This window comes from Sphaeramia orbicularis, chromosome 2 (genome assembly GCF_902148855.1).
Source record: "Sphaeramia orbicularis chromosome 2, fSphaOr1.1, whole genome shotgun sequence".
Classification (NCBI taxonomy): domain Eukaryota; kingdom Metazoa; phylum Chordata; class Actinopteri; order Kurtiformes; family Apogonidae; genus Sphaeramia; species Sphaeramia orbicularis.
The window spans coordinates 9,647,361-9,669,640 of record NC_043958.1 but is presented as its reverse complement, the minus strand read 5'-3'; the positions used below and the strand labels follow the sequence as shown (position 1 = coordinate 9,669,640).

The 22,280-nt window shown below is 37.4% G+C and overlaps 1 protein-coding gene across 2 annotated transcripts in view; it reads right to left on the bottom strand.

The window, feature by feature from the left end:
• The window catches only part of LOC115433144 (interleukin-1 receptor accessory protein-like 1), a 610,367-nt gene that overhangs the window by 42,337 nt on the left and 545,750 nt on the right, over nt 1-22,280 (bottom strand). For both annotated transcript variants that reach the window (XM_030154412.1, XM_030154420.1), the window contains exon 7: nt 9,832-9,964. In XM_030154412.1, coding sequence (XP_030010272.1) covers nt 9,832-9,964 — 133 coding nt within the window. The remainder of the gene's footprint in view (nt 1-9,831; nt 9,965-22,280) is intronic.

Below are 22,280 nucleotides of genomic sequence, written 5' to 3'. Positions count from 1 at the left end.
TGTGCACATTTAGACACTGCACAGCAATGCTAAGTTTCTGAACGCGAGATCAGTTAGGATCTGACAGCAATTCTGCAGCTGCTCCACTCAGATTCCACTTTCATTGGTTAAGTGTTTTTAACACAGTTATGCTCCGCTGCCTGTTGCTAGCAGGACTTTTTTAAGTAGCTGTAAGTCTGAGATAAGTCTCGTACAAACTCATCCTAATGTCTAAATGTTGTTTCCCTTAATGCCATTAAGTATCATTCAAGCCTCAAACTTTGAAATTTGAAGAAAAAGAAAGGCTCAGTGAGAAGTGAGTTTGTATGCCGATGACATCACCAGCCTAAATACTTGTGAAAATTTGGTCTTTTGTTAATTTGTCAGTTTTTCAATTGAAGTTTATTTGCAGTGTCCTGGCCAGACATCCGGTTTTCTAAGTGTATTTAATACTGACAAAACAGACTAGAATTGGGCCAGTCGCTGTGAAAATGCCCAATCTATTTTATTCCGGACCAATCACAAGTCTGGGGGGGGGGGGTTCGCAATGTGTCATACACACCGACTTCTTTTTGTCGCAAGTCAAAGTGGTTCCAAGTCCACAATCTCTTTACAACTGTTGTTAGTTTGATTCAAAAATAAGGACTGAATTACAGATTACACCCTGTATTCTTAAGTTTCTCTGACAAAGCATCACGTCCGTCTTATCTGTGACTGGTTTACTCTGCGCCTGTTAGTCCCGCCTTCATATTTGGATTCAAGCCTTGCGATTCCAGACGGATTTCTCATTTGCGAAAAACGGATGGCTGGCCAGGCTATATTTGCAGTAAAAGCATCTTGATTTCGTACCAAATTTGTGAATATTCCCTAACTGCCATCCATCTAAATCAGGCATATCCAAAGTCCGGCCCGGGGGCCAATCACGGCCCGCGGCCAGATTTTATACGGCCCACAGCTTGGGTTTTATAATGTATTCTTTATGGCCCACTTGGACTGTTGAGCCAAGTACATGAATCATAAAAGGTTCAAAATGCAGTTTCTCCTTTCACCTCATGGTGGCAGCACCACTCTAACTCTATCTGGCTCTGTGACCTTACCGTGAACCCTTTTCGCCAATTTCTAACCATGGCGCATGTAAATAAAAAAATGGAAGTTGACAGTGAGGGCCGCCGCTTCCAGTAGAGATGGGAATTACAATTTTTTTTCACTGAAAATCGAGGCGATTGTGTTTGCCTAATTTGTCAAGAGACTGTTGCCTTGTTTAAGGAATTCAATGTAAAGAGACACGAGCAGACAAAACATGCTAACGCATACGACAAGCTAGCAGGGAGTGAGCGTTCCGAAAAAGTGAAGCAAATTCAAGCTGCTTTAAACTCACAACAGTGACTCTTCATGTGAACCTGTGAGTTCAGTGAATTCACCACCAAGGCAGGCTACCAAGTTTCCAGGTTAGTTGCCTATAACTGCTGGTGTTATGTACTTACAGATGTGACACAAATATTACTTTCTGAATGATTTTGTGAAAGACAAGAGTAAGAGTCATATGTTTTCATCTGAAATGTTAACAGACTTTGCATTACTGAGTAATATATGAGTAATGATTACTTATATAAGTCATGTTTAAAATGAATGTGGGGTTAAGATTTTTATCAACTTGGAAGTTTAAGATACTCCACACAGTTTGTTCTATGTTATCTGACTCCAGATGTGAAAGGAAGGCAAAAGTGTTTTTTTTTTTTTTTTATTTGTTCACACCTGAGTGGCGTAGATTTGGTTACACTGCCATTTAAAAAAATGATATTGTGACAATGAAAATAAAATTGCTGTAGAACAGCGCATTTATATGTAATTTTTACTGTTTAAAAAATGTCCAAAGGAACCACTGGCCCCTGGCAATCTCCACGCTATCAGATCTGGCCCTCTTTAAAAAAAGTTTGGACACCCCTGATCTAAATGTCCAGGTGCACAATGGTAATATTTGTTTGGCAGTGGGGTTTGAGGCCACTTCTTCCTGTTCTATATTTGTGTCTCATTTGCACCAAATTAGAAGCTCCAAAAGCAGGATCTGGCTCTAAAACTCTACACTACAAACAGATTATGTAGGTACACAATATATGGAAGCCATTTTTCCTCCCGTGAAAAGACGCTAATTCTGAATAAATAAGAGGAAGTCTGCACTACTAGCAGGAAGTGGAAGCATTTAACTACTCTGGTTTGCATGAACATATCTATAACCGTTTTAATTAGCATTACGAAGTGAAATTTTATAGTCGAAGTGTTAAACTTCAGCAGCCCGGCCTTTATGTCTGCGTTTCCATGCTGGAGCCTCACCTCTAAGGACCACAAAGGCTTGGTTCTGCAGCCACTAAACTTCATATCAACCTGGAATCTCACTGGTGAAACACAGTGCCAAAAGCTCCATTTCATGTATTACAGGCAGCCCTACGGGGAATACTCCTGTGTGATTAATTTCCATTTCAAAGCTAAAAGCTCATGGAATGGTGTCAGGGAGTGGGTTTGAAGTGCTGCGGATTCAAATGGGAACAAAAAATGAAATAAATAAAAACACACGGTGGGAGACGGCAACGGTGCACAATAAAAATACACACAAAATAAGTTGGATGTGCACACGCAGTGGGCGCCTGTTGTACGCATGCAGATCCTCGCTCCTTGACGCAGACACACTCCGTTTCAAAGCGTCTCAGGTTTGATCTCTTGGCTTGTTACCTCATTCGATGATCACCAGAGTAGGGTTTCCAACAGCATGTGAGCGCTCTTCAGTTTTATCCCTCTCATCGAGAATTTATCACCTACCCGACGCCACCACCACCCCCCCACCACCCACCCCCGTCCCCCTGTCTGATCCTGTAGGCTCTAATTGGCCCGGTGTCCTTCACAACAGAGCGTGGTGCCGAGATCCGGACCAAGCGTGCTAGCAGGCTAATAGAGACATCTCCAAATGCCAGGTCACTGACTGGGCCGCTAACTCTCCTCCTAGTCTTGTCATGCTGCTTACGGTTAACCTTTTCATTGGACGGCATTTGTCTACAACAGGGATTTTCTAATCACATGTTTGGTCTGTCAAAAGACTATGGTGTAGCAGATCACCTAACCTATGTCTATGTTAGCGAATCAATAGAAACCACCAAGAAACAGGCTCTAAGTGTGGGTGACAGTTGTGTTCAATGTCATTCTGACTGGTTTGTTGCTATTTATTCTGGTAATAATCAAAAATTTAAGTAAAGTTTAGTCGCGAATTAACCCCAGGGGCGGTGGTGGAGCATCTTTTCTGCACTTTCCTTTTGTTTAATGTTTTATTCTGCTATTGTCCTCTCTAATTTTATGTGTTTCTATGCCTTTGGAAAACACTTTGAACTGCCTTGTGTATGAACGGTGCTATATAAATAAATTTGCCTCGCCTAAGATTTAAAGTAAAGTCAAACTAGAAACAATAATTGCTCAGACTGTAGGAAAAAGTTGCCAAAATCTGATTTTTTTTTTTTTTTTTTTACTCGACTTGAGAGAGAACAGTACATTTCAAGTGAAAGCTGATCTTTTTCATGTCGAATTCAGTCGTTAAATCCAGTGTCATTTGCAGCAAGACCTAAATCTGAACTGTCATATCAGACTTTACATGAGTTTTATGTCAGCTCTCATGCACTAGTGGGAGCTGCACATGAAAGTTTTTTCCCTCTTAACCTTTATTTACCCAAGACAGACTCCATGAAGTTAAAAATCTTGTGTACAAGAATGTCCTGGCACAGTTAACAAGGTTGCAGTCAAAAAAATACATAAACAAAATATTATATAAAATACAAGACAAGTGCAAAATGTAAAATGCAAAGGAGGTGTTAAAATATGTACTAAACAAGCAAAATAACCACAGCCAGATATTTCAGCCCACATGTCAGAGCAGCCTATATAAAAGTAGATTTTGCATTTGTAATTTTTTGGTTAAATCTGTGTCATTTAAGCTGTTTACATCACCATCCCACTACTCCTGGAATCCACTCATCATTGTACATAAACAGCAGCCACTGCTTGACAAAAAGTTTGCAAATTTACAAGCTTCTGGTGAACATCAGCTTATAAATACTGTTCTTTCTGACATAATGCAATCCTCTTTCTTACGTAAATATGTATATAGCATGCACATTTTCTTTTTGTTACCTTGAACAGTGAATTTCCCTGTCATGGGATCAATAAAGTTTCATCCAATCTAATCAAAGTATCAACACTGACTTCAGTGGTATAGAGGTGTAAGAAAATATTGGTTCTGCAATACATCGCAATATTTCATTGTGCATTACTGTATCGATATTATAAAGTACTGTATCGATATTTTTAGGTATTTATTCAAATGCAGATATTGTGGAGGTACATTTTTGTTTTTCTTTTTGTTTATATTCTCTTTATTATTATTTAACACTCTTTTATTAAGTAATGTTATTTCCTCTGCACAAAAATAATGTTATGAACTAATAGAATATAAACATTTGAGCAGGATCTTAAACTGTAATGTCTGTAAAACACAATTTAAGTTTTAACACAGGAAAATTTTGTGATATAGCATTAGATCCTGTTCTGATCAAATAAAAATGTGTTCAGTATTTGTGCATATTTCTGGTGTAATTCAGTTCTTCAAGGAAATTATCCTTAAAAAAAAGAAAGAAACAAAAAATTGACTTTTTAACAGTATCATAATATATCGTGATATATTGTATCGTGATCCTAGTATTGTGATTTGTATCGTATTGCCAGATTCACACACCCCTAGTGGTCAACCTGCTGTATGTGAAATCAGTTCATAATGGAACCTGCTACAGGCCAAAAACTACTGCTAAGAGCTGAAAAACACATAAATCATCAAATCTGAGCAATAAAAAAGGGCCTAAAAGCAAAAAAAAAAAAAAGAAAAGAAAAAAGGGGCATCTTAAAACCTAGACAAATGAAACTGACCATCTCACGTAAAAACAAAGAAAAATATGTTAAAAGTGGATGTTTTTATGTATTAATAGGGAAATGTAATTAGCAGGGCAGGTAATATTGTATTTTTGTGTTCTAAATTTAACACGTCCCTTCACTGATAAAACTTAAAGAAAGATTGATTTTGTGTTTGCATTTCACAGCAACGTGGGAAAATGTGACTGCACTGCTGTACAAATACACGCCATGAAGTTACTTTATGCTGATTTTTGAAGTGCCACACTTCCAAGCAGGTTGCCTCTCAGAGCGTTTATTAATATTATCAACTGGTTGGAGCCTGTTATAATTTAATCAATAGTAAATGCTTTTCTCTGCTTGTGTTTGTGATCACAGGTGGTTCTGCTAACCTTTGAAAATGTACTGACACTGACATCTACATCAGTAACAGAATGACAGCCTTTAATTTCTAAGGAGGTTTGATTATCCCGGTACATACGGGGTCATTCGAGGATGACTTAACATCAATATTATCGTAAAAACAGATGCTACTATTGTGTGTATGTTATGTCATTGGAGATCACAAAGGGTATGGCCTGCTAATCTACATAATGGTCCATAATGATATTATTTAACAAGCAAAACAAAGAAAGCACTAAATCGCAATTAAGTCAAAAGCCGCATTAATTGTGTTATTTTAACAGCTATAATGTCAACACATGCATTTATCAGTTATAATACATAAGAAATATAAACACTATTACAAGATTAGCATGAAAGTCCCTCCTATTACAAGGTCTTATGTGCAAAACCCACAGCATTTCAGCAAAAATAACTCCTATTCACTATCAAACAAGTATTATTTCTAAGTTTTCAGGAAGTTGTAGCTTTTTCAATTTTATGCAGACACATACAGTAATAATGTTTTGAAATTGTGGAGTTTTTGTGGAAAATTATGTTTTTTTCCCCCCCTCACCTGTGCACTTAAGCCTTCGACAAAACTTAGGGAACATGCTGGAACCCATGTAGCGCCAACGCACTTAAAGAAAATTCTGACGAACATTTCCAAAGAAAAAAAGAAAAAGGAAAAAAAACAACCTTTCTCCCAACTAAAGAGGCAGATGTTTTGTACTTGGCATGTCTCAAACTCTTCCTGCCTTAATGTTCTGGTTCCATTCAACTTGTGTCAAAACATCCCTCATTGTTAGGGCAACTTTTACCTTATTGAAATACATACCGACTTTTGCCAATTCAATGTGACAAAGCATCAAGTGACGTCAAAACCTTCAGCGCTTTTTGATAGTGTGTGAACTACTCCAGTGGACAGATGAAGGGCATTCTTCCAAAGGACAGTCCCTCGTTCTGTCTTTTTATGATGGTGGTAGAGGAAAAAAAAAATCTCCTGTTTGTGTTCAGCTGGGTTGATATTCTTGCAGTATAGTCTGCATGTGTCTGACCGACTATTTTAAGATAATAGTGCAAGCGTTGCCATGTGAACTGGAAATGAAAACTCCATTCTTACTGAGACAAAGCTTCTTTGAAATCACTGCGAAATCAATCGACGTGTGATTTAATATTTAGTGGAGTACTTCATGACGTCTAGTGTCAAAGTTGCACAATGTAACAAACTAAATACCCAGTTCTGGAAAATAATAGTGTTCAATGGCCTATGTCCTGGCCTTTTTGGGTTAACATAGTCAGGTCTTTGGTCGCGGATGAAAAATAATGCTCCAACACTATATGGACAAAAGTATTGGGATACATTGAATTCAGATGTTTCTTTTCAAACAGGCAAATGTCATAATATAATTTTATATTGGGACAAATATCATTGCATTGGTTAGTTTGATTTAAATTGTTATCCTTGCTTCAAAAATGCCTCAGAGATGCTTTTTATTTTATTTCTCTCAACATTGATTTTGTTTATACACAATATGACAAAAATATTGGGACACATCACGGCTACAAGATGTCCTGTTCATGCTGATTTGACATAGAATTATCAATATTTCCTTCAAGTTTAATGGGTTTCTTCCTAAGTGAAATGTGAAAGTAGGAGGTTAGTTGTGGTCGAATATTATTATTTACAGTCAGTACACGGAAAAATATTTTAGAAATTTAGAAGTAGAACATTAAAATCTGTCATTGTTAAAAAAAAGAAAAAAAAAAAATCAATATTGAGATAAATTGAGTAAAAACCATCTCTGAGGCATTTTGGAAGCAAAGACAGCAATGTAAACAAAACTAACCAATGTAATATAATATTTATCCCAATATAAAACTTTATTATGACGTGTCATTGTTTTGTATCCCAGAACCCTGTTTGGAAAGAAACTCCTGTCCTAATTGTGTTTTTTTTCTATATGGGTGCTTCTATGAAACTGGTTTCATTTTGGTATCTGACACTTCGCCAGCTTTTTAGATCTGAAAATAAAAGACAAATTTAGACATATTTCCCTCAGGATGTACCTAATAATGACCTCAGATAAATGCAAAAAAAAATCATACTTTTGCTCTGAGCCATCCTGAAATAAATACATTTTTAATAAAATATTGGGGCCAAAAATAGGACCAAAATTGGGACATGAAAAGCAACCTAGGTGTAAGTGCATTTGATCCGGAAAACATGGCTTGAAATGGTCTTATATAGCACTATAATTAAAGACACTGTGTTAAATTTGATGATCCTAGTGGTTTTTCTAAACCAGACATGTGGGTTTTTCATGAATCTCAGTCTCATTCCAGGTTTTGAGCATAACACATCGTGTCCCATTGTGTTACATGCTGAACCTGCCCAGTTAAACACATATGAATCATGAGTGATTTTGCAACAGTGGTCATTTTTGTGAAACACTCTGCCTTGCATAATTAGTTTGATCCCCAAAATGTACCTGTGAGAGAATAAAAAGATATTTGGGAAAAAAAAAAAAAGTAGTGCCTAATTTTTGTGTCCTTTTCACTGTGTTACATGCAGATTTTTATATAAAAATAATATAAAAATGTTTCATCTGAAAAATAGTTTCTCTTTTATCTCAGTAAATATTATTTTTAAAATACACCCCAAGTGCTTCCAAACTTGCTTCATAACATTAGTCTATATTTGGTTGGAATTTTTAGCCCCCATGTCTGTTTTTAGGAACCAGTTTCACAGATGCACCCAGAAATAAATGTCACTTTTGCAGTCGTACTATTGTGACTTAGCTTCACTGTACACAACTATAGCAGCCCAGGCTGATGACACACTTTGATTCATGTGCAATTACCAAGACTCTGTCAACGTTATCACTGCAATCCACTTCCACTGTATACATGTTTAGTAGATCCATGTCACACCATGTGGCTGCTGATAACCTTCTAAGACTAGTTTGCACAAGCCCCAAGAAAATATTAACATCAGTCCACACTCAGCAACACAGTAGGTGACAGTTATTTAATTTACAGTTTGCAATGAAATAGAAAAAATAAGTTTGTTCTGAGTTACTGTAGAAACTTGGCAACAAAACATCACTCTTTGACGACCACAAACTCCCTCCGTAGGTATAAAAGGTGACGAAAACAAAGGCGTTAATATTTTCAAGTGGTTCTACACTCTTAAAAACATAACCGTGAATATATTACATTGTGTTACTGCAATTACAGTCTTCCTAAATCTCCTAAATCTCACACACTGAACAGATTTTATGCATCCTCTCTTCTTCCAAAAAGCAGCTTCCTGCCACCCGATCAGATCGCGGCGCCGGATGGTCAAGCAGTTACCACATGTGTGTGTCTGGTCATTGGATTTTCACCTGATTATTAATAGACCTGTGTTTCCATTATAACTGTTGGCTAAAGGATGGAGGTGACCATAATGGAAAAGGCAGCAAACACAGACATTTAACTGGATTCTCTGTCTGCTGCGCTGTTCTGCTATTCTTCCACTTACACATGAATGCAAAGTAGTCACTGATGCGAGGCTAACCGATCACCGAGACAGCGATGTCTGAACTATGCATATATATATTGTACATGATAAAGAATGCATAGGTGTGTGCATTATTAAATAGAGACTTAAAACATTCATGACTATAATTTAAATGATCGCGAGGCAGTGAAAGGTTTCTTTTAACGTTAATGTTTTTTCCTGTTGTGCGGCCATTGAGATTTAGTGGGATTAAATAGGTGTTTTTCGGCTCAACTCCAGGGTTTTTGAATATATTAGAACTAACATACGTAACTTTGCACATTTTATTTATTTACATTCACAGGATTTATTTGTCTTAATTTGTGGATTTTTCTAGCTAATTGCGGCTTCAAATTCCGCTATTAATGATCTTAACCCTTTCAAGACTGCCATTATAACAGTCTACCGAGGTGTCCTCATGTTTTCTTTGCGATGAAAGTGTCAGAAAATGTATTTTTTGCCGATTCTATTGCACCCTTGGTTTAAGGAGGAGCTTAACTTTCCATATCTGGCGACTAATTATAATTATTATACATAATAAATGCTTAGCACAGTGTGTTAGAAAGAATAAAAAAAATGGAATTGAAGTTTTTCGCCTATTTATTACCAGAAACAACAGTAAATGTCCATATTGAAACTTTTTGAGGTTGCAGAAATAAACTTTCAGCTATTTTACATCTGTTCAAACATGCTTTTCGGTCTATAACATTCAGTATCCATATTATGGCTTCCTATTTTTTTTATCATTTTCAGGCATTTTTTAGTCTCTTAAACGGTTCCTTTCTACTTCTAATAGAGTCCCACACTACTGCCATAAAGTGTTATATAGTGTCGGAAAGCTCAGGATCTCTGCTATCTGATGCCGTTTGAATTATGTGGATAGTGCAAATGGTTCAGGAGTTACAGTAATTTGAATGCTGTAAAGTGCAAAATGCTGCACCGGAGTGATTAACTGTGTTTAACTCAAATCATTTATTGTTACTTACTTGAGGTCACTCTCTTGAACCCGCTCATCGTCCAGATCCTCGATGTACTTGTCCCCTTTCATCCAGTAGATAAGTGGACTCACGTCTCCGCTGTAGCCGAAGAACGCTCTGCATGTCAGGTTGACAGGACTTCCTGCGGGAGACAACAGACAGGATATTAAGACTCAAACAAAAGTTTATCATATTTGTCTAGTGCGCAGCATGTCTGGTGTGAGCAGCAAACAAATTATGGAAATTAAAAGGTACAAAGTCGAAGATGTGCAGATGAGTTTGTGTTGTTGTGGGAGCTGGTTCTTAGTTGATGTTAGCAAACTCCTTTTTTATGCTAATTGTAGGTGGTGTTCTATAGTTTTGCTGCTGCAGAAGCAAAAAAAGGGGACTTAAATGATGTTTTTCAAGGCTGAATGTACAAGAAACTCAAGCAAATTCAAAGTTTTTTAAATGCCTTATAATACGTTCACCATCAGAAAATAAGAAAATCATCAGTGGATGAACCTTTCTTCACATTTGCCATAAATGAAACCTTTAAAAAAACATTACACTTAGCAGCACGACCAGGATAATCTGTGTTGTAATGTAATAACAAACATGTACACACTGGTGTCTAGTGCATGTAGGACTTCCCATTTCTGTTGATTTGATAAAGTTCATGTCATATTCTTCTGCTGAGGGAGGATGGAACAAAGCAGATGTCTTTTAATTTATGGTTGGAGTATTACGAATACAGCGATATACTAGTATATCCGTCAGACATCTTATCTCAACTCAACCTTATTTACAATGCACTTTAAAAACAATGCAGTTGGCCAAAGTGTTGTAAAGACAAAAAAAACAAGTAATTATGCAATAAAACTCACACTGAGTTAAAAGCCAAAGAGAAAAAATATGTTTTAAGTCAGACATCGGTATCGATACATATTTGTTGATACCAGCCAATATTGGTATCAGCATTTAAGGCATATTTTCAACAATAGTTATTACAGATATTTCTCTCTTCTGGTAATACTGAAGGTTTTTAATACATATTCACGCCTGAACCTATGTTCATTCAAAGATAACACGCTAAAGGACAGACAGACTTAACTCTATATATACCTTAATGGAGATTTATTTGTTAATATAGGGGATAAATAACAACAGAAATAAATAAACATAAAAAAACAACATGGGTATTGACATCAGCTATCAGCCAAAGTGTCATTTTATTTTAAATACACCTCCATGATCATGCTCATTTTGTGAATCAATTTTCCCCATTTTAATGATTTTAAATCTTATTAATCTGTTCCATTTTCCAAAAACCACCCAACAATCCTTTTTAAAAGTGATTTTAAAGTGCAAAAAAGTACAATTAGAAAGAATATAACAATTACAAAAACAGATAAACTGGTTTTATTTACTTATTTACCTGTAAGATGAGCAGATCTGTGTGTGAGGAAGACACTGGAGGAGGATGAAAATGTCAGCTAGACTTATTTCTGGTATTTTCTCTGTCTCTCTTCACTTAATTTGTTCTTTCCGGCCTCACTTTCATCACTGTCCGCAGCTGCAGGTCGTTCCATTATTCATTAATGCGCCGTTGTCATTAAATAAAGCAGCTGAATGACCTGAACTTAATTTGTCTGGATGATTTTTTTTTTCAACAAAATCAGAAACGTCTTGCCACTTTTCCAACAGTTCTTTTAATGCTTACTGGTAGATATAACCTCTTCCACTACAGGGAATGCCGTTATTAACTAAAACATAACTTAGAGACACTTAGCTAACTGGTATATGTCCATGACTTCAGCTCCCATACACCAGGACATTTTGGACGGCATTTCAAGAATGGACATCTGAGAAAGACACTCAGTTGCCCAAACTGGAATACAAAGACATTAAATTTGGAGTTATAATGGAAAACAGAAAAAGAGAAATTATGTACAACACTTTGGTTATTATGGCCAAACAATTTATACACAAATGTAGAGTTGTGAAGACCCCCCCATTGTTCTTAATTTACAAAAATGAAATAAACTTCAAAAAGACAGAGACATGTGAAAAACAAACGAGCCTTGATTGTTTATAAAAATTTGAATGTACTGATTCCTGATTAGACCTCTGACTTTATTTTGATATTTATTTTATTTTAATTTATTTTATTTTATTTTATGATATTCTTTACTAATATTGTTCACTTAAGTTTGATATTGTTGCTCAGTCTGGAAAAAAATAAGTATTTTTCTATGAAAGTGATTGAATGTATAACCAGATTTTGATTAATAAAGTTGGAAAAAGAAAAAAAAAGTCCACAACGTTAGCTTAGCTGTGCTGCTCCGATGCGCGTGCGGACATGCCATTGGCCACATGGATCCATCGCGTTTTACCTGCTTTTCTTAAAGGGCCAGCGACACACCCTAAGTAATTGAACTAATGCTGCCTTCATGTGCTATCGGAAAGATGCACTTCCCTTTTGTGAATTCGAAATTAGGGGCGCGTCGTGTTCAAGTGCTTTCACACAAGTAATCATGACCGTTTTGGATGTGTTAATTCACCTGCTTTAGCATTTTTTGTACATTTTCTTCAAATTGCGTATGCTGTACATGTGCAAAATTGCTATCTAACGGCAGCACATTAATAAAAGCATTGTTTATCTGCCATGTTGAAAAGGTTACAGCTTTTTTTCATCTTGGCAGCTCGTGTATTAAAAATGTTTCCAGTTCTCCAGTGGAAAATACATGAGGGGGCGTTCATGTGCAATTTTCAAGTTTGTAACTAGTACATCCTGTAATTCTCATAGTACTTGAAGGCAGCATATATAACAGACCCATTGCCTATAAAGTGAGTCTGACTTTAAAAGGCATTTACATCAACAACTGTCCTGAATCACAACACGGTCCAGCCTAAATTCTACATAACATCAAATGTTTAAATGCTTTAAAATGATGTCTTCACCCTTAAATCAGAATCTGAACATTACATTTGGCAGTATTATTAGAGCTCAACATTTCCTAGTAAAAACTGTAAAATGTTACTTAGGTGCACGTAGTTATTTTGCTTCAACTGAAACTTTTTCTTCAAGTTTTAAGTCTCTTGTCAATATCTTTTTTTTTTTTTTTTTTTTTTTTTTTCTTTTTCCAGTTTCAGACTAGTCCAAAGGAATATGGGGTTGTTTTGGGTCTTGACCAATTATGGTAGACTGGTTTTTGGGAGAATCACCCTTCCCAAACTCTTGAAAATGCATAAATACACAAACTTGGATAGCTCCCTGCTAGATGCTCCGAGGAGATCAGAGTAGTAAATAAAGAATAAGCCAACTCATCCTTTTTGCAAGTCTAAAAATTGTGCAAAATATGAAAAAAACAAACAAAAACCAGTCAAAACAACACTAAAAAAAATCATTTCTTTTCTTTAGATTATTCCAGCAGGGTCTTAGTGGCATTTGTTTAATAACCAGTGTTAGATGGAACAGTACAGACCCCCCCCCTCCCTTAAAAAAACAAACAAAAACAAAACACACACATTAACAAACTGTACTATCCCCTGTGCCCCCTTACATAGTGGATAACCAGTGATATCTGATATCACCAAGCACCACAATCACCTTTTCTTTTTCTACACTCCAGTTTCCATCTGTCAAACAACAGCATAAAAGTCTCCTTGAACCATCTCTGGCTCTTCAGCAGTGCCATCTGAAACCACCCTGGACCGTTTTTCAATTCCCTGAAGACCTCTTAAACTTGAAAACACCGGGTTGAACCCTCTGTCACAGAAACATCTCAACACTGCTCTATCTTTCTAAAAGCTCCTACACTCGTCTACTTTTCAATTTCGATCACAGCGTTCTGTTACAAAATGTAAAAACATAAAAGAACTTCAGGGCTTTAATGACAAAGAGATACATAGCGAGATATCTGCTATTCTCTGTGAAAACCTGACTTCATTGTGACTTCTTGTTCTTCTATTCAGACTATGCAGTGGTTCTAACAAAGCATATTAATTCAGCGTGGAAACGAGGGGATGCTGTTTGCTCTTCTGACTCTGAGTCTGTGATTAACCTTCATTATATAACAGCATTCCGGAAACTACATTGATGCTATTTGTAACACACAGTGCTCAGAGTATATGTGATGAGTAAATACAGGGTGTTTATACACTGCTAGCAGGGGTCAATTCTGCAGCGCCATGGCTTGATTGTTCCCATATTTAATTTAGTCAGCACTGTTTAAGAGCTTCAACAAAGTACAGGCAAGGTTATAGACTTAAATAAAGACTGCATGATGGTTTTTCATACAGAAACTACTTGCAAATTCAACCAAGGAAGTCACACTTAACTACTTATAACATATAGGCTGCTGTCGGAAACAAAACACAAATCAATATTAGAGTGGCGGTTATATTTAATAAATGAAATCACATAAGGGTAGAAGATGAAGAATGAAAACGGCTATCTTTACCATCTGTATAGGGTAGAAAACACAAGTATATTGCCTGTTTTTAAAAACAGGTAAGTGTCAAAAAATCTGCACAAATACTGTAAACTCAGATGCTACGTTCCAACTCTATGCAGATGATGCAGTTATTTATGTGGATATCTTAACTGCATACAAAACTATGCATAAGGAGTATAGATTTGCATATGTATGGCAGGGACATATTTTGGAATGTCAAAATTATACCAGTCAATATATATGAGGAACTTTCTGATGGTCCATTATGCAATGCTATGGACACTTATGGAGCTAAAGTTAGAATAACTACTATTTTACTCTATATGTAATGTGTATATTGTCCATGTCACATTCTGTAAACCCACCAAACAAGCCACAAAAGGAGTTTTATCACTCGCCAAAGCATCAGTAAAAGGTAATAAACTAATGAGTCAAAAGCAACATTATTACCTATTACCGTTAGCTTCTCTCTTGTGGAAAATAATATCAGCTGATGTTAATTTAACAAGTTTTCCAGCACCAACAACCAAGATTTTCTGTACATTTGGGTCATGTTTGTGCATTGAATTTTGTATAGATTTTGACTAGTGTGCCTTCTTGGCTATCTCCCTCAAAAAAATAGATTTACTCTAATGGGACAGCCTGGTTACATAAATAAATAAATAACCCTGAATTCTCAAAAACCTTAACACTTTAAACCCTAACATGGTTCACCTGGACTTCTTCTCTAATTTTGACTCTAAAAAGGTTTGAAAATATGCTGTGAGTGAGTCCATTTGCCCATTTTTCCACAACACGTTAATCATTTAGAATTTACCATGTAGATGTTCATAAACGCTCAAAGTAAATTCAGTAGTCGTCTTATTCATCTGAAGCACAAAGGTGAGTTTTTCAGCAAAATATATAATTAACTGTAAATGAAATTACATGGGTTTTACTGGTGAGTCAGTGTTACAAAACATGATGGTGTTTCCATGTTCACTACAGAGCCTCTGAACGTCCAAATGGGTCACATCAGATAAGGATAAAATACTGAGAAACTATTTTACCTGAATTATTTACATGTAGTGATAGGATTAGTGGTTGAAAAGTTATTAAACATTTCCAATCAGTAGATAGTTTTGGGTGCTGGCGGCTGTTTAGGTCTTTGGGGGTGAATAAAAAAAATATAAATATAGTCAGTCTCTCACTAGATGTCATTAAATATTGGGCAAAAACCTCGTAAGTCCATTTGTGGTCTTTTATTTTTGTCATCAAACGAGTCTGATGGTTTTAGAAATATTTAACCAATGTAAAGAGTTGAAAACTCCATTCATTGATTTAGATTATACATCATTTTTCCAGTTTACTGGACATAAGAGGTTTCTGCCTGACAGCAACGATATTAAACCTTTAGCTTGAAAATATGTTAAGCGGGTTCTGACTTAGCCTGGTGAAAAAAAACCATCCAAACTTGAGTTTTAAGACCTTGTGCAGTCTCGATTAGTGGTAGAAATGGAGCTGAAACATCTTAAAAGGTTCAATGGAGCGTTCGTATGGAGCATATTTGTAATGAATAATGGCAGTAAAAGTAAAAAAACGAGACATTCAAAGGAATTCTAGTAAGCAAATGCAAATGGGATCAGAAAAAATAAATACAAAAAATAAAAAAAAAACGAAGGGATACGCTACAGTACATCTTGGGTGCTCCTTCTGAACTCAAAAGCAGTGTGATGTGCAGATCGGCCTCCTGGGCTGATCAGGACATGGCGAACAGAACAGTAAGGAAACACATATCAACAGACCAACCCCCTGCCGCCGCTCCCCGCAGGAGTCCCTCTCCCTGCTCAGCTCATTTCGAACACACATCCACTGTGACTGCAAACAGATAAACCCCTTTTAAACCCGTTTTCTCTCCCTGCCATGGATTAGAGACCTCTCATTCTTCTTCCACACACTTATCGCATGCATGCCGCAGCCAATGACGCGTCCATGAGTGTGTGGCCCAGTACTGTGACCACGAAAAGAGAGTGGGGGCGTGGGTGGGATAAAAAGAACCACCATCATCAAAGCCTGAGGATGACTCTGATCTAGAAAACAAAGCTGTTCATGATCAATGAAGCTCCACCAGTGGTGTGTCCAGGAAAGCAAAAAGGTGATTCAGCATCTCTTCATTAGGGCTCCTTGGCCCCGTGGCGAGGACTCAGAAGTCTGCGAGATGGGAGATAACCATGGCGTATAATTGGGTACTTGCTAGTTCAAAGATAATAGGGATTTTATTTTACCCAGGCTCGCTCTAATTTGGCCCTCTAGTGCAGGCTAGCGTACACAGATGATAGCTAAAGCGTTAACAGAGAAAATCTGGTTTGGAGACTCAAAAAAAAAAAAAAAAAAGAAACCCAGAGTTGGAGGACGGTTTTGCATTTTGTCTCACAGCTCAACAAAAACAATGTCCACAGCCAAGAGATAAGGTGTGTGAGTGAATATGAGAGAGGATGTGTTTTGAGGATCTGTCCTGGACCACACACACACATATTTCAACACACACATATGTCTTTTGCTGTTCTCCCTTCATCCACCAGGGGTCTCTGTTGTGCTACAAAGCTGTGCAGTTGCAGGAGGAGAACATGAAATAACAACAATAAAGAAAAGAAAAAAAAAGAAAAAACAAATGCACCATTTTGACAGGTGCAGACAACAGTAAAAGGAAACACGGATCCTTTTGTGTGCCACCTTTGATGTCAAGAGGCTTCACCCATGGATCTGAACAGCATGTTGTGTTGTAGCATTGACAGCCTCACTGCTGCGCTGACAGCAGCTGCTGTGTCACTCTCCAAGACTTATTCCAAGGGGCTCCTCGTGCATATGGCTGTGCGTTGTTCCCCCAACGATGTCGTGTTAATTTGTCCCGGTCCGACTGCGAGAGTGCGACCGAGGCATCACGCACAGGGTTACTTGTGCTCATTTTGGGAGATGCACCAAACGGCCACACAGGGATTTAAAGAAGCACACAGAGTCTCACATTGAAATCCCAACCTCTGGTCTTGGTCAGAGGGAGTAAAATGAGCCTTAATGTGATTGTCTCCTCTCTTCTATCTCACTGTGCCTCTGAAGCATCTCTCAGCCGCTGAGGATGGGGACGTCAGCGAAAGCAGCTCAGCAGACAAACCGAAAGCTGTGAAACGCCACAGAGGACGCAAGAGACACAGGTATGAATCTGTGTCTGCATCTGAGCAAGAACAAGAGCCACTTTGAACACTTCCCACTAAGTACGTCTAGCATTACACTGCCCCTTGTGCTCTGAGATTACACAGATTGCACATCAGTACGTCCACGTGCACTGTCTGAGCCATCCATGTTAGGTTAATTTACCGACGTTTCCCATTCAGACCAAACAATCCAGCGCTTAAGTGAGTCCTTTCTCTTCTTCTTTTAATATATTAAGCCCTGCAGCTAGCACAAATAATACTTCAGAGAGGGAACAGACTAAGGTTTTCAGTCGGAAAATCCTATGCAATCTGAACAGCGATGAGGTTACAGAGCCTCCTTTTAAATGTTTTCACTCAGAGGGGAAGCATTTGGCAATTAGTCCAGTAATGTAGACGTAGACGCATGACATTTTATATACACTATTTATACTTTTTTATGGCACCTAGGACTATTGCACTTTTTTTTTAAAAAAATTTCATTGTACCTGTATAATGACAACAAAGACATTCTATTCTATTCTATTCTATTCTATTCTATTCTATTCTATTCTATTCTATTCTAACAAACACATGGGCTAAAGGAGGGGTTATACACACACACACACACACACACACACACACACACACACACACACACACACATATATATGAATAAAACATGATCAGCAGAATGAATATTAGAAAATACCAAATTTAAAATGAAAAAACACTAAATACAGAGGATAATATTATAATAAATGGTAATAAATCACTGAAGGTAAGTTAAAGAGAGAGAAAAAAGTAGCGTTGAGTCTTTATGGGTTAAGTCGGTATTAAGTGATTTACATAATAATACTCAGGGGTAGCTAGAAATTCCACCTGATGCACTGTAAAGTTACCGGTCACAATACTTTTGCCTTTTACATTGAGAAATTTCAAGTCAAAATACAACTTTCCAATGTAAAATCATGCATTTGAATGTGAAGTGAAGTATAGCTCAGTGACTTGTGCACATGAGCATTACAGACCTATCATCATGCTAAAAATGTGCAAAAACATATACGATTTGTCTTATAACAATAAAGAAAAAATTATCAGCCCCTCCACAGATGTTAAAACTCTTATTACTTCCTGCAAACACTGAAGACACACACTTGTATGAATCTCGTAAACATGATACTCCAACCAACCACTAAAAAATTTCCACTCCAGTGAGTCAGCACACTTCTGTCCCGCGTCACATGACTGCACACACCGTAAATCAGCCCAGATTGTTGTAAAGGCACCGTTGCCTTAGAAAGACGAGAATCTCACGGTTCACGATGTAAAGGTCGCCTTGATTGTAAATGGTTCAACAGTTATTTAATGTTTTGTGAAATAGGCATGTGCACGGTCTGGATGGGTAACGACCAACACATGAGGACAAGATGCTTTTCACTGGATTATAAACAGTGTTGGGAGTAATAAGTTGCAAAAGTAATGCATTACAGTAACAGATTACTTTTAGCTGTAACGCAGTAGTGTAAGGCATTAGTAATATTTTACTTGGTACATGCTCAGTTGTGCTTGTGTTACAACACACTTTTCACCCATAATTGCTCAAATGAAAAAAAGAAAAAACAGCAAGACCGTGAGACCTTAAGGAATCAAAAATGCGTCTGTAAAGTTCTATTTCCTGTTGGTGTTCAGCCCATGGGTGAAGACGGCAGAAGACAGTGCACTGGCCACATAAACATATGCTCATTACTAACCCTAACCCTGCTTTACAGAAGCTAGTTAGCATGATCCCTGTGATCAGCAATGACATGGTAAGCCCTGAAGACTTCAGAAGGCACCTGCCATGTACCAGCTAAACAAATAAAAAGAATATAGGGTCCAATCAAGTGAAAGTGAACACTTGCACATGTCATTTATCAAGTGGGCTCATTTTTTAAATAAAGATCTCTGTTTTAAGGAATCGTTATCCTTTTTAAAATGCCACTCATAGAAAAAAAGTTACAACCGATTTTATCAGTTGTACTTTTTACATCATAGTTATAGCTCGAATTTGACGCTAAAAATCATATTTAAAAAATGTGAAAATGTATTCAGTCTATTGATTATATAAATGATTGTTACATTTCAAGTATTAGATTTTCATTATTTTGTGAATATTATTGATATTTATGAGTTTGAACATTTCTGAGTTGTTTAAAATGCCCTGTCCACATTTTAGTATTAAATACATTAAATAAAGCTTTGTGATTCTATCGGGCTTGTTGTTTAAAAAAATAAGTCTACATTTTGGGTGATGCATACGATGGTAAAGAGTCGTCCATGTGTTAACATGGCAGCCTGTCCATGTGTTACCACATTCTCATGTCAATAAAACAGATACTTTTCAATATTTTATTCCAAAATTTATTTTCAGCATAGTTGAAGATAATATCTAAAAGGTTTTGTCCTACTTGATATCAATTTCTGTCGAGAACTGCATGTTTTGAATGTTTGCGTAAAGGTTAAAAAATTGATGTCCGTTTCAAGTCCATGTGTTACCGAGCAGTAATTTGACATTTTTCACCTAGAACTTTGATCTCCCCAAATTCTGTTATAAATAATGTTAAAGTGCTTATAAATACCTACTCAAACATGTATAATGCATGCATATAAGTTCCTCTGCTTACATGACAGAAACTGTTGAACACCACATGTGTCCACGTGTTACCGCTTGATCCCACCTTATAGCTACTGAACAGCCAATCAAAAAATAGCATTGCTGTATCCGGGTAAGATTTAGATATCCCCGCTACAACAACGTTACAGAAGAGGACAGCTGTCACATTCATCTCATCGCAGTACAATAAACAACAACACTATCTCTTTCTTTAGGGGCGCCGCTACCAATCACAGGCCCCATTTATACGTGGGGCTGTGCTCAAGAAACAGCATCACTTACAATGCCATAAAAAAACGAAACTTAACATACATTCAACGTTCGCCTCCCGACTTCTTCACCTCTCTTCTACAGTCGATCTTACATGAAATTTACACTACTTCTGTATCCACTGGGCCCCCATGAATTTGTCATGTTTACCCCCCCTTATCGGCACCCCAGTCTTTCTCACACACACACCCCTGCACTAAGAAATTCAGAATTAAATAAATATTTGTGTTTGTATGATTTTATGTGTCATTTATCAGATCAGACCCCCATCCCCACACCAACCAAACTCCCACCCCACCCCCATCCTCTCCACCAAAATCCCAATCTGAAGTCTGTTCCAAATTTGAGAGCCCTGGAGCTATCCATCCTCCATCGACATGTTAGTTCGGGGCGCAAATGTATGTGTCCCAAGGCTCTCCTGTCTCTTGTATTTTTATTTTTTTATCCGGGGGGGGGGTTGTACTGTGCACATTTATGATGAGAATCTGTATATAACTCAAAAGTAATACAGGAGTCATGTAACACTACAATTCTGAGACAGTAATATTATAAGTTAAGGAATTACTTTTCAATAACAGTAACAAGTAATCTGTAACTTGGATGTAACTTGCACAACACTGATTTTAATAAGGAGGTAAGTTTAGGTATGTTCTTAATCATGCTTTAAATGCTACAATGATCATGTTTTCTTCCTCCGTCCGGTTTCAATGATGCTTCCTCTGCGCTCTAATTAGCCCTTCTTTTAATGCGTCTGGGCTCCACATGAAAGAAGCTTCGGATTGCCCCGTAGCATGTGATCAGAAGGATAGACACGGCTGATCTGGACTGACGAAAAGAAAAGAATCAGTAGATAATCACTGAGAACGCTTGAAAGGGCTTTCCCAGATTCCGCCGGCCAGCTTGATGCAACTCTTGAAAACGCTTCTGCCAACCAAATAAGTCGTCTTTATCATTCGCTTGAATGGACTTTCCAAGCGGCGAAGGGTTACCGCGGCGATAGAGCTGTGTAATTGCAATGGCTGGATACCCACTTACACTGCCAGATGTGGCGGCCTAATTGTCTCTCTGTTCAGCTTTTTCTTTTTTTTTCTTCTGCTTTGTTTATTATCGCCTGTGCCTTTCCAATCACACATTTTAAAGCAGCCATTGACTGCGCGCCGTTCAGTATTCATTTAGCTAAGTCCCGCTCGCGTTTGGTCAATCTCCTGTTATTCATACTTGCTGCTGCACCTCATTATCGCTAAGCAGGCAAACTGCTGCCGCCTTAATTAATGCAGGTAAAGCAGATATCAGGAGACACACTACACAATTTCTCTGCGTTTTATAAGCATGTTAACATGTGGCAATCATAATCGGAAATGCTCAGTGGCGTTTGGTGAAATTACAATTTTCCCTGCTTCGTGTTACTTTTCAGAACAAGCCATGTCTGGGAATTAAATAAGGCAGCAGTGTTGAATATTACAGGGCGGTGGGAAACAAACAGGCAGAGGGGTTTGGGTGAATAACAATTCCAATTCGAGCCTTGTGGAACAGAGCATGACATTTGCAAAAGATCAACACCCACTCTTAGCATTGATGTTCTCATAATGCAATGTTCTTTCGCACAAAAGCGGTGCCCATTATCGCTACTCAATCCAGAGAAGAATCACTACCCATGTAATACCTGGTGCTGCTTATAATCTTTTGTTGAGAAGTCTTAGTTTTACCAATGAAAAAAAAGCTTGTTAGATATTAATGAAACACTTAAAGGCCACTCCACCAATGAGATCAATGGAAGACACAGGTTTAGATCACAAATATAAAAGCATTAAATGATGACGACGATAAACTATTAACTTTATTTCAATGTACAGTCATGAAAAAAATTATTAGACCACCCTAGTTTTCTTCAATTTCTTGTTCATTTTAATGCCTGATACAACTAAAGGT